This window comes from Vicia villosa, linkage group LG3 (assembly GCF_029867415.1).
Source record: "Vicia villosa cultivar HV-30 ecotype Madison, WI linkage group LG3, Vvil1.0, whole genome shotgun sequence".
In the NCBI taxonomy this organism is placed as follows: Eukaryota; Viridiplantae; Streptophyta; class Magnoliopsida; order Fabales; family Fabaceae; genus Vicia; species Vicia villosa.
This window is the reverse complement of record NC_081182.1, coordinates 108825038-108838039: the sequence shown is the minus strand read 5'-3', so window position 1 is coordinate 108838039 and position 13002 is coordinate 108825038. Positions and strand designations below refer to the sequence as shown.

At 33.6% G+C, this 13002-nt stretch overlaps 1 protein-coding gene across 1 annotated transcript; it reads right to left on the bottom strand.

Annotated features, from left to right (window-relative positions):
- Window positions 1-9733: 9733 nt before the first annotated feature.
- On the bottom strand, window positions 9734-12049 carry LOC131662287 (uncharacterized). Its single transcript, XM_058932027.1, has 3 exons — window positions 11754-12049; window positions 10710-10772; window positions 9734-10314 (listed from the first exon to the last, which is right to left on the bottom strand). The coding sequence occupies exons 1-3, from the start codon at window positions 11988-11990 to the stop codon at window positions 10003-10005; spliced, it is 612 nt and encodes a 203-aa protein (XP_058788010.1). The 5' UTR covers window positions 11991-12049; the 3' UTR covers window positions 9734-10002.
- Between the last annotated feature and the right edge of the window lie 953 nt (window positions 12050-13002).

The following is a 13002-nucleotide window of genomic DNA, read 5'->3' as shown; positions in this document are numbered from 1 at the left end:
GCAATGAAGGCTGAAATTTCAATACACCCTCTTAGGCTCGGACCTCAATGAAGCTAAAATGTGGCCAATGCGAGAAGCTTAACATATGATCTAGGATAGACTCTGATTCCATCTTAGAATTTGAATTTGACTTAACTCATCCATACAAAACTGATTTGTAAGGTGAAGATTGCTTCCACTTATAAACACAATACATACCATATCTCTAAACAATGAAGGGTAGCCAAATTCCCTAAATTAGACGACTAGAGACAAGCCGCAATGAAGATGGAAAATATGTTTTAACTTTAAAAATTAAAGTCTGCTTTTTAAAATCTGATGGTCTGATATAGATCCAAGTGTTATAGATGTGTTAACCATGTCAGATTTCTATTTGCAAAGAATCCCATTTATTGGAATATCACATTCAGTTTTTGAAATAATTTCAATTACTTTTTTGGAACTATTATTTTACTTAACAATAATTATAAATATATTAACACTTGATAAAAATAATTTAACAAAAAAGTATTATTTTTTTCTCTTTCATTTAGATATTTTTTAGTGTGAAAAAACCAAACATGCTCATTGTCATAGAATGGAAGAGTAATAACTTTAATAAAGAAAATAAGTGCATGTGTCATTGAATTGTTATAAAAAAATCACTGTAACTTTGTAAGGAACAGGCACTTTGCGCCATGTCATGTGCAGTGCTCACGCAGTTTTCACATTCATTTCTTGCTTAATTTCTTGTTTTACTGCAAAACTTGACAATACAACTTCGAAGAACTTTAACTCACAGGTTTGGAGTTTGGTTCTGTTCAAGATGCTCTCGTTCAACCCGAGGAAAAGAGCTATAAACTTCGCATGGGTGATGTTGATGACTCCCAAGAAAAAGGCTACATCCCTTAATACAATTACCACTATTGTCTCTAGTCACATCTCTTGGATCAACTTGGCCATTTTGCTATCAGTTGAGTTGATAATGAACACTAAGTTTATAGCCCTCCATTTCCACCACAAACCAACTAAGAATAAACTTGCAATTGCAGTTTTCTTTGATCTAGTACAGAGCATGATAGTGGTTGTTCAAATTTATGTCATTGAATCCTAGAGCTTTTTTACAATCTCTTAGACTTTGCTTGGGAGTTTTGAGGGAAAGGGAGGGAAGAGTTTTGAAAAATGGGAGGATAGAGTAAAAAGAATAGAAAGATTTTGGTTGGCAGAGTTTTGGAAGGTTTTATTTTTATTTATAATAATAAAATCCCTCTAATTCGGAGGAAGTAAAAAATTGTATTGAAGAAGGAATTTAGAGAGTTTTGAAAGGTTTACACAGATTGTTCAAATATAATTTATGTTATAATATTTCAAAAATTAAAAATATGTTAATGATAAGAATTTTTTTATCATTCTAAACAATTTTTTTTTAAATATTAAATATTTTTCTATAATTTAAAAAAAAATTGTTTTTTAAAGCCATTCCTTTCTCTCTCATCCCCTCAAAACTCTCAAACAAAGTCTTAGATGCTAGAGTGTGGGTTAGGTGTTTTACACTCTTATATTTGAAGTATGTCTTCTACATGATCTTAGCATTTAGGACAATTGAGTTTGCATGATTAATCAGTGCATTTTGATGCACACTCTTCTATTATTGTACTTAGACAACTCTGTAGTTTATTTTATTATTTTTACTATTTTAGTGTATTTTTATATTTGAATTTATTTCTACTTTTATTTTATTTTCGTACCTTATTTTCAGTCTGACCTGTTAATTGATACCTTTTTACTGTGCAGACCATAACTTGGGCTACGGGAATCGGATTGATGCATTCTGATATGTGTTGGAAAGCTAAGATAAATATCTACAAGTTTCATGTTGAAGCCAAAAGCTGATTTGGAGTGTTGAAGGGTCGAATAATTCAATTTAGTTCCAGACTTAAAATATTTAGAATTAGGCCGTTTTCTTTATGTTTTCGGGTCGGATTGCTTTAGGCCCAATTTCCCTTGTAAGTTGTAATAGCAAAAACAAAAAATTGTTTCCCTTGTCATTCATTCTGAATTTTCACGATACAATATTGCTTGTACGATTCATGGAGAACTAATCACCAAGGAATGACCTACTGATTCATGTTTCCGCCAATACTTTGAGGTTTTATATTATCAATCCAATTTTTTTCCCTTTCAACATTCTTTTATATATTTTATATGCTTAATTCGATTTATATAAATTCATGTTGATTTATTTCAATTGGTTTATGTTACTTGATCTGTATGGCGTTTTAGTATTGCTTTAGCATTAAATTGCATATGTTGAATCACATTTGCTTAATATGTGAGTGTTGAATCCGTTTGCTTCATTGGAATAATAGGAGTGTAAATTGTGTAGTGTCAATTTTGCTTGTTAATTGATATTGTAATCGAAAAGAGATTAGAATCCGCTTAGGATTTTGGATTTATAATTACTGATGATAAGTTGAGAAACTTTGATTTGTCACTTATTTTCCCTTTATTCTCAATCGAATCTAAAAACCAACCTATATCGTTTCATTATTTGGTTAATTTTTTCAAGAGTCCTTGAGATACGACTCAAGTGTCGCTTCCCCAACTACAGTTTTATTTACTCGTTTTTGACCCGTGTACGACAGCGAATCAAATTGGCACAGTTGCTAGGGACTCTTGTTATTAACTTATATTAGATTATTAAGTGTTGTGTTCTTAAACAGTGGTCCCTTCATTCCTACAAATTTATGAACGGACGTCAAAATCAGTCAAAAACCCAATTTTTTTGAAAATCGTCCTAAAATCGATGTTGAAGGAAAGGGAGAGATATAGTTTTTTTTTTGCAAAATGCAAAATGTACACGTGAGGAATAAAAAGAAGGTTTTACTTCTTCTGTGGCTTTTTGTTCTTGTTTTGACTTGTTTCCCTTAGTGTAAACAGTGTGTATTATTTATAGTGATTTTTCTAGGTTAAACAAAAAAGGAAGATAATTAAATAAATAATAAGACCAAAATTAATGAACATATTTGATTCGATTCTTTTACTAAATTAAAAAATTAAACCAATATTTCCAATAGTTCTTCACTTGCTTATTAAGAAAATAAAATTAAAATACAATAAATAAATTAAGGGCAATGCTAACCAGTATCTCAGGGGCATTCGTTAAGACTTATTAATTACATCATAAATCCATTAATAATCTGTAAAAAGAGAGCTCATAAATCCACTAATTACAACCATGATGTAATGCGACAATACATAAGCAAAAAAACAACAATAACCCCCCATTAAATATGTATCTCTATCTATTCTAAGAAAACTCTTTCGTTAATTTATTGCTACATTACCACAGTTGTCTAGTACAAGTGATTGATTAAGCGTGAGTGTGGAACAAAAATGAATACACTATACATTAAATAATAAATTATTATATTTTTTAAAAACAATACATTACATTATACAATAAAACAAAAACAATCCACCCACTAATGACTCTTCATTATCTAATACATTAGTATTTTTTTTTTTATAAAAAAACATGTAAAATTATATGATTATATATTAAATAATATATAAAATATAAAATATAAATAATATGTCCGGGGTCGGGGAATCTGTGAGGCAGAGGATACTTTTCCAATCCCCGCCCCACAGTGTCATCGGGGGAGCTTTTCTCTCCATCCCTACGGAGGAAAAAATCTCCAACTTCGAAGCTCCGAAAAGATAATCTCCACGGAAATTCCTGTTAACAGATGAAAATTGACATCTCTATGCGTTTTTCCAGATTTGAAATTCTTCTCAAATTTGCTTGGTATCCCATGCGTGAACCTATTGAACCACCAACTTTCCCTCTTCATAACTTTTGTCCTGAATCTTACTTAGAGATGATTCCTTCTACACATTAGCAGATTGCAAGGAGATGAATAACATTGTAGTTAACCCCGATTCGAGATAATGCTCACAACCATGTATAAAACGAACTCAAAGCAAGTTGTTCGGTCATGTCATGAACGGCCAAAATTCTGTCATGCGCTCAGCACGCGTTCCTTGATGAACTGCCAACTTCTTGTGCACATAACTTTCGATCTCGACCTCTACTAAATAAACTTCCAACTATAAAGTTTTAGCTTGCCATGGATTTGATAACTTCATAGTTAGAGATATCTTGATTTATAGACCGGATCCTCACTTAGACACACTTGAAAGTCTTACACTCAACCATTCTCCAACTTCCATGAATATATCCCAACATTTGGCAATTTAACAACTTGACTCATGAATTTCAACAACTCATAACTTTTGATTCAAGCCTTGTATGAAAAAGTTCCCAACTACAAAGTTGTAGTATGCCATGAATGAAACAATTTTTCTCTTGACCTTGTCTTGAAATAGAGCCTTTATCCATGTGTATATTTGATCTGAAGTCAGTTGGCCAACCATTCTAAAATCTCCTAAAAATTATTTCTAAGTGTATTTCCTCTTTTAGAAACTTCTAAATTCAACCAACTCCCCTTTTAGTAAGTTTTGATTAAATCTTGATATTGATTATTTTTGTGACATTTTCTTAACCAAATTTCACCAAAAATCCATAATATGGGATTTGACTCTGATTTTGCCTAATTTCCTGAAAAGTCAACTGTTTGACTTTGGTCCCAGATGACTTTCTTGATCGATAAGTTTCCAATTCAACTTCAATCAATAATCAACCAATGAAATCAACTAAGTGGCTCATAATGGACCCCATGACACCTTATAACATATCTCAGCTCCTGATTAAAAATTATTGACCAAAAAGTCAATTGAGTTGACTTTGATCACAACCCTAGTTTTGAGGACCAGATGAACCGGAAACTTGCAACTTCAAATCACAAATCATGAGCTTGATGACTGTTAAACCCTAATTTTAGAAGGAACTTGGTGAAGGTATTGCAATCCAATGAAACCTCAGTTCTCCTTCTTTTAATCAGGAATTCTTTTCAAGAGAAGCTCCTTTCTTGTCAATTCCTTGGAGAAGTACCTATGTTATGGATGCATGCACTAAGTTATGACCTAAATGGAATGTGTATATGATTGTGATGCAAAACCTCTTCTAGGTTAAAAAAAATGGGAGGACAAATTTTGGGGTGCAACTCCCTTTCACTAAGAACTCGAGATTGAGTAACAAAATCTTCAAGAAAGGAAGTTTTCTTGATGAATTTTATAGAATCCAAATCTAGTTCGTCCTTTTCTTCTATTGGTACAATTTCTTGCCATACGGGTTTAAAATAATAGAGAAACAGAGTGGTAAATGTGTTCCCAATTGTTAGTGGTTTACGTTGAGACTGCCATAGCCACCAGCAAAAAGCACGACCACGCAATTTCATCACAACTTTTGATAACTTCATTGTATCGGGTGTTCTTTGTTCTTTAAAAAATTTCTCAATACATAGCAACCACTGAAATCACCATCTAGTCTAATTTGGAGTAATGAGATCGAAAATGATAACACCAATTATGATGAATATAACTTTGCTACTTGATGAAATAAAGAGCAATTATACTAAAAGATGCTAACTATTCTAAAACTAAAATTTTTTATTTCTTTTCTTTGATGATAATTACATTTACCTATCAAATAATTATCACATTAGCATAAACAAATTATCAAGTTCTAAATCTTTCTAAAGAATAGTGACTCAACGTTATGTGTCCTTATCATGGGCTTATAGAACTTGAACTTATTAAGACAATTTCTTTATCCACCCCCTTGGAATGAGAACCCCTTCTTAAAACCCCATAATATCCCTGACTTCGGAGATGCATCTCCGAAGTCATTTTTTCCCCTATTTTCTCAGAATTCGGAGATGCATTTCTGAAAACACCCATTTTTGGGTGTTTTCGGAAGTGCATCTCTGAAAGCACTAATTTTTCAATTTAAACGTTGAATTTAAACTGTCACGTGTTTTTTCGGAGATGCATCTCCTAAAACACCCTTCATATACCTTTTCCCTCCTTCACTATTTCATTCATTTTCCTCCAAACAAAAACTCAAACCCTCTCCAAAACCTCAATCATTTTCAATCCATTTTTCGTCTCCAAATCAAGTTTCAAGTGGTTGATCATACTAAAGAGGGCATATAAAGCTACAATTTGAGGTAAATAATCTTCATTTCATCTCTTATTCCACTACATTGTTGCTGATTTGTTGATGAAGAAAACTGCGTCAATTCAAAAATGCACTTATGAAATTCACCACCTAACAATTTTCGGAAGTGCACTTCCGAAATAAGCTCTAATGCAAAACTTTAAAAATATGTTTTAACAGCATTGATGTATTTTGCATATGTTAGGTATGGTGCATCCGGACAACATTGTCACCAATGAGTTAGTAGTCCCGGATGAGGTCAACGTAGATGCTAAGTCTAATGAGCCGGTTAACGATGGTAAAACCATTATCGTTGCGGTGGATGTTTGACCACAATTTTCAAATGATATGACTTTCGCTTGTCGTGAACATTTGCTAGATTGGGTCAGAAATGAAGCTAGTAAACTTTGATTTGGAATTGTGATATTAAGGTCCGACAATGGAAGTAGTATAAGGAAAGCTTTTGTTGTGTTGAATTGCGAGAGGGGTGGGAAGTATATATGAACAAATCGGGTGTTAAAACACGATGACACGGGATCGAGAAAGTGTGCGTGTCCATTTAAGTTGCGCGTAACTCGTAGGATTAATGGATTGTGGCGTTTTAGCATCATATGTGGAGTTCATAATCATGCATTGGAAACTAATCTACACGGGCATCCAAGTGGAGTCGCTTGTCTCACGAAGAGAAAGATGTTATTTCGGAATTATCGACAATCAAAGTTGTGCCGAGAAACATACTTGCGGATTTGAAGCGAAAAAACCAGATAGTGTTTCAAATATCAAGCAAGTATACAATGAACGGTGCAATCTTAAAGTCATGAAAATGGGGCCGAGGTCGGAAATGCAACACCTTTTGAAACTTTTGGGTGATAACCAATACGTTTCAAGCTTCAGAACTTGTGAGGACAAAGATACGGTCCGTGACATATTTTGGACTAATCCCGAAAGTATAAACTTGTTCAACACATTTTCAACCGTTCTTATAATTGATTCGACGTACAAGTATAGGCTTTCGCTTCTAGAAATTGTTGGTGTGACATCCACGGACAAGACATATTCGGTTGGATTTGCTTTTTTGGAAAGTGAGAAAGAAGATAACTTTACATGGGCTTTGGGAATATGTAAGAATTTGTTGGTTGATCAAATTAAAATGCCTAGTGTCATCGTTACCGACCGAGATAATGCTCTGATGAATGCGGTCGGTAACGTCTTCCTGACATCAACCACATTACTTTGCCGGTATCACATAACACGCAATCTGAGAACTAAGCTCAAACTCGCGGTTGGCACGGAAAAAAGAAAGGATGACAACGAAAACATCATCAAAGCCGATGTTGTGGTGGAAAAGATAATGGCCACATGGAGGGAGATTTTAGATGCACGTTCAGAAGAATTGTATACCGAGAAAGTGATACGATTCTGGACATTGTGTGTCGGATTGAACACTTTTTGTCATTATGTCGAAAGTACTATCCTTGAAAAAGTAAAAGAAAAAGTTGTTTGTTCTTGAACGGACCGAGTTAGACATCTTGGTTTCACTACAAATAACCGAGTTGAATCCGCACACGCAACGTTGGAGAAATTGTTGGGTGATAGCAAGGGGATTTGTGTAGGGGATGGGACACCCTGAACCAAATGCTCCAAAATCAACATAATGAAATTCAAACAACGTTTGGTCGGAGCAAGACGGTTGTGGAACACCGGCTTAAGGGAAAAATCTATACTCGCAATTGATTTACAACATATCCCGTGCGAGATTGAATTTTATTTTTCATGAAGTGAACCGGGCGGAGACAACGGGTCCGGATAGTTCAAAATGTGGGCGCACAATTAGAAAAACCTACGGGCTTCCATGTGCTTGTATACTTTCTAAAAAGATGAAGTTGAATTCCCCGATACGCATGGATGAAGTAATTGATCATTGGAAAAAGCTCCGCTTTGATGATTTTGAACCGGCGAAAGAGGGTGAATCCAAAATTAGAATCTCCGACGAGTTGGAAGAGATAATGGATAAGTTTTCTAAAGCGGATGACACCATGAAATTTCACATAAAAGAAAAATTACGAAAAATTGCATTTTCGAAGACCACCGATTTGAAACTTCCATCTCAACCGGTTAAAACCAAAGGTGCGCCTAAAAAGCCGAAAACTACACAAGATGACACATCAACTAAACGAGATCCTTTTTATTTTGAACATGTTGATGCATTGATCCCGGATTCACCCACACCAAAGTCCAAATGTAGTGCTAACAAAGGAGCACGTATTTCAAAGCTGCCTCACACACCTCCGATTAAAAACCTCCGATGATCTACATTGATGAGATGCCGCTATTTATGCACAAATACATTGATAATATAGTTGATGTGCGCACCGAAGGTAATTGTGGGTATCGAGCCGTTGCCGGTTTGCTCGGAAGAGGAGAAGAAAATCACACTCTTATTCAACGGGCACTTGTTTCAGAGTTGACTTCGCATAAGGACATCTAGGGCTGACTTTATGAGAAACAAGAAAAATTTGATAAAGTTCACGATTCCCTTGTTCTATCACTAACTGCTCACGCACCGGTTTCAAAGTGGATATCATTCCCCGAGATGGGTCATCTTATAGCAAGTGCGTACGACCGGGTGTGTGTCCACTTTGTGCAAGTTTTTTTGAAATCGGGGTGCTCTATTCCGCCTACCTCTTATCAGTGGATGGCACATCATACAAAAGAGGCAGACGCTTGACCGAATCCTTTTTTTGAAAGAATGGCGGAGTTCTAACAAATCATGAAGCAAGAGCGGAAGGAAAGTAGAGAGAGGTCGAAGAACTTACCGGTTTTAGATTTAAGCGCCAACGGATTTTAGATTAGACCGGATTTTTTTGTTTATAATGACAAATGTGTGTATTATCCTCTAGAATGTAAAATCAAACCAATTCAATACATATATAATATACCTATATTTAATGTTGTCAATGTTTATGTCATTCTCATTTACTTGTTGTTGTTGTCATTTGGTTCAATTTGTGGAATTTGACAAAACAGATTGCATACAATAAAATGCATTTTTTCTGTTCTGTTTCTGCTTAATTCGAAAATGCACTTCCAAAAATTTAATACTTCAGGGCTTATTTCGGAAATGCATTTCTGAAACATCCACTGATAGCAAGATAAGGTTTGTTGGGTCATTATTACTCCAAGAAGTCTATAAATAATGCACCTCTACGTTTTCATCAACATCAAGCCACAAACAGCAATGACACAAACCTAGAGGAGGAACATCCGAGATGCATTTCGGAGATGCATTTCTATAAATAATGCACCTCTATGATTCCTGCAAGATAAGGTTTGTTGGGTCATTATTATTTCGGAGATGCATTTCCGAAAACACCTTTTTTTTTCTTCTAAAAAATAAGGTATTTTCAGAAGTGCACATCCGAAATCATTTTTTTTCAGAAAAAATGTGAATTCAGATATGCACTTCCGAAATATTGGAGCATTTTAGGAATTTCGCGCGGGTTTCTAAAAAGGTTGGGGTGGATAAAGAAATTGCCCTTATTAATTATCATAATTAGAACATTACATTAAGCCATAGAGGAGGAACTTTTATTGTTGGTACAAAGAGGATGAACTTTTTAAATCAGTAAATATAAATTCATGTGCACAATTTAGAAGAATAACACTTCATAATACAAGACTTACATTACATTGTTGAATAGGATATGCAAATATCTATGCAACAAAAGGAATAAGCTTTCAAAAAATCTAAAGCAAACAAAAGGATCATTTGCGTTGTTCAAAGAAGCAAGTTCAGAGACTGAAATACATGATATCTGCCAATTATCTACTTTTTGCTATAAGAAGCAAGTTGAAGTTCACTCATAATCAAAATGTTTATCAACCTGAAGCAAATATCTCTAGAGCTTGACCTCAACATCAACACCAGCAGGAATATCGAGTAGCATAAGAGCATCTATTGTTTGAGCAGTGGGAAAGAGAATATCGATGACGCGCCGATGAGTTCTGATCTCAAAATGGAACCGAGCATCTTTGTGTACGTGTGGAGATTTAAGAGTACAGTAAACTCGCTTCTTGGTTGGTAAAGGAACAGGACCCATTGTTTTTGCATTGGTAGTTCGTGCTGCATCTAATATCTGCTTGCAGGAATCCTCAATCAAGGGCACAAAGTAAGATCGAAGCTTGATTCTGATTTTTTGCTTTGGTGCCATCTACAAAAGCGAATAAATATTAGCAGGAGATAGGTAAGTCATGGATCGCAACAAAAAATTCTACTACTCTAAAAAGCATCGGTTAACTCATAAATCCCATCATAAGTCTATTACTAGACACTTTCTAACCGAAATTGCATGATATAGCTATATTTCCCATTAAGCCTACATTGTAACCGTATTTTAAAAATAATAAATTACTTAAATTGAATTAGACATCAGCGTAAAACTAATATACACTGACGGCGCATGTTCGATTTTCTCATATATATATGATATATATCGAATGACTGAAAAATACACATTTGGAATATGAGAATCACGTATAACAAGACCCCAAAAGCAAGCAAACATTAACCAACAATTGAAAATAGTAAACCGATCCATCAACATACCATGTCTGCATCAGCTCCAACGCTAATTTTCGAAGTGCTTGGAGTTTCCAAGTCATCATCAACCTAAAACACCAAAACATTTCATCACCAAGCATACTAATCGATCTAAATTCAAAACATTGAGAAAAAAAGAAGCAGCAGGCCAATCTAAACTATAACATTGTTAAAGCTAGATCAACTCGTAATTGTATTCACTAAGCCTCCTAATAACCAACATATCAAACTCCAAAAAATTGACAAGACATTGCCATAAACAACTTTCATTCTCCTCTTTTGTGTCTCCATCAAGCTTAAATTATGAAAATTCAAACCTCATAGGTTTTCATATGTTTAGTTCATACACTATAAACATAATTACCCTAGCAAAGAGAAAACTCATTAGATATGTAACAACAAATTGAAGTGTCTAGCACATGTCAATGTCAGATCCTGTCATGACACTAACTCATTTGGTTACAACTTACAACTAATCACATCCATGTTATGAGGTTATGTTTGATTTTGCGGTGAAAAAAATTGATTTTGATTGAAAGTAAAGTGATTTATGATTGGATAACTTTATGCGTATGTTAGGTTCTGCGGTGAAAAGAATTGATTTTAAATGAAATGATTCTGTAAAATTGATTATAACTAAAAGTGAATTATGTTGGGATAAATTTATGTAGAAGGGTGTTGAACATTTAAAACTCAATTTTACAAATTATATCTTCATGTAGAATCAATTTTAAAGGCAGAATCAATTCTCCGTGAGAAAAGCAAACACCTCAAAATCATTCCTAAAATCAATTTTACACTCTTAAAATTGTTTTTGCCTCTTCCAAAAACCAAACATACACTATGTAAAATTGGGTCGAACAGCATATTTACAATGTAAAAATCACGTTTAAACTCAAAAGCTACAAATTCTAGAGACTGAATCAATTAAGTATAAGAACCAAACACCTAAAAATCATTCAAAAATCAAATACACTTAAATCATTACTGAACACGCTAAATGAACATGAACTGATATGAAATAAAGGCAAAAAAAGAAAATTCACAAACCAGAGAGCCACTGTTAAGAGACTCAACATCTCTGGCTTCAACAGAATCCAACACTTCCGGAGCAGCATAAACCACAGTTGATGAATGAAGAGGCTTCGGGTTCGTAAGCCTCAACATGTTGTTACCGGGAAGAAAGCATGGAGAGAGGAACTTCGATGTGGAAGATAACGAAGGTGAAGAATTGGAAGAGAGAGAAAGAGAAGGAACAAATGTTGCAGAGAGAGAAGAAACCGCCATTGAAATTGAAACCTCCTTCTTCTTCACTGATTCTCTTTCGGATTGTGTTGCGAATTAGAATTATCTTTACTTTTATTTTATTTTCTATTTTATTTTTTTCTTCATTTGTTTTTTTTCTTTCAAACTTGGGCCTATAGGCCCATAACCTAGCAATATAGGTTTGTAACTTTGTACATTGCTATCTCTACCACCTTTTTCTGAGTAAACACACCCCCACAATTATCATCATTTCATACAATGATAATCCTAGAACTTCTTTCTCATAATGAATTGACACACTCGACATCTTTTAGTTGGTTTTATCAGAATGAATTGAAAAATCAATCTTATGTCATGTTTAGATTTGTTAAAACCAATGGAGTGGAAAGAAGAGGGAATAAAACTGAGGTTTTATTCAATAGTTTGTGAATTTGTTATATAGAATGATTTATAATTTCTTATTTCATTTTTATTTTTATTTAAAAAATAATTTAACGTAAAATTAAATTATATTCATCACTCATAAGTTTTGCATAAACATTGTAAATACCCTAAGACTTTTTAAATTTAACTATCATAATTATAAAGTAAACTGCATGCATATATTTTATTAATATGTTATATTACGCTACTTCATGATTCGTTGATACTTATTTTAATTTAATTTAATTTATTTTTATTATTTTATTAGTCATAATCAAATTTGAAACATTAGATTGTGCATTTTTAGTTGGTTTTTATGAAAGTTGTCTTTTTCACGAGGTGTGTCAATCATCCAGTGTTTTATCTTTTGTCTTTGACTCGTCTCTTTTGTTATTTAACGAGTTACGGTAGGGAAATATTATATTTATTGTTTGTAGACTTAATAATGATTGAGGTAGATTATTTTTTAATAAAGACAATTTATTGAATAAAAAAAGAAAGAATGAGGAAGCGTAAAATTCAACCCATTAAAAAATTAGCAAAAGCGATAGTTGAACATGTTCACTTATATCTCAAAAAGTTTTTAAAAGTATAAAAGAAAGTGAATTTC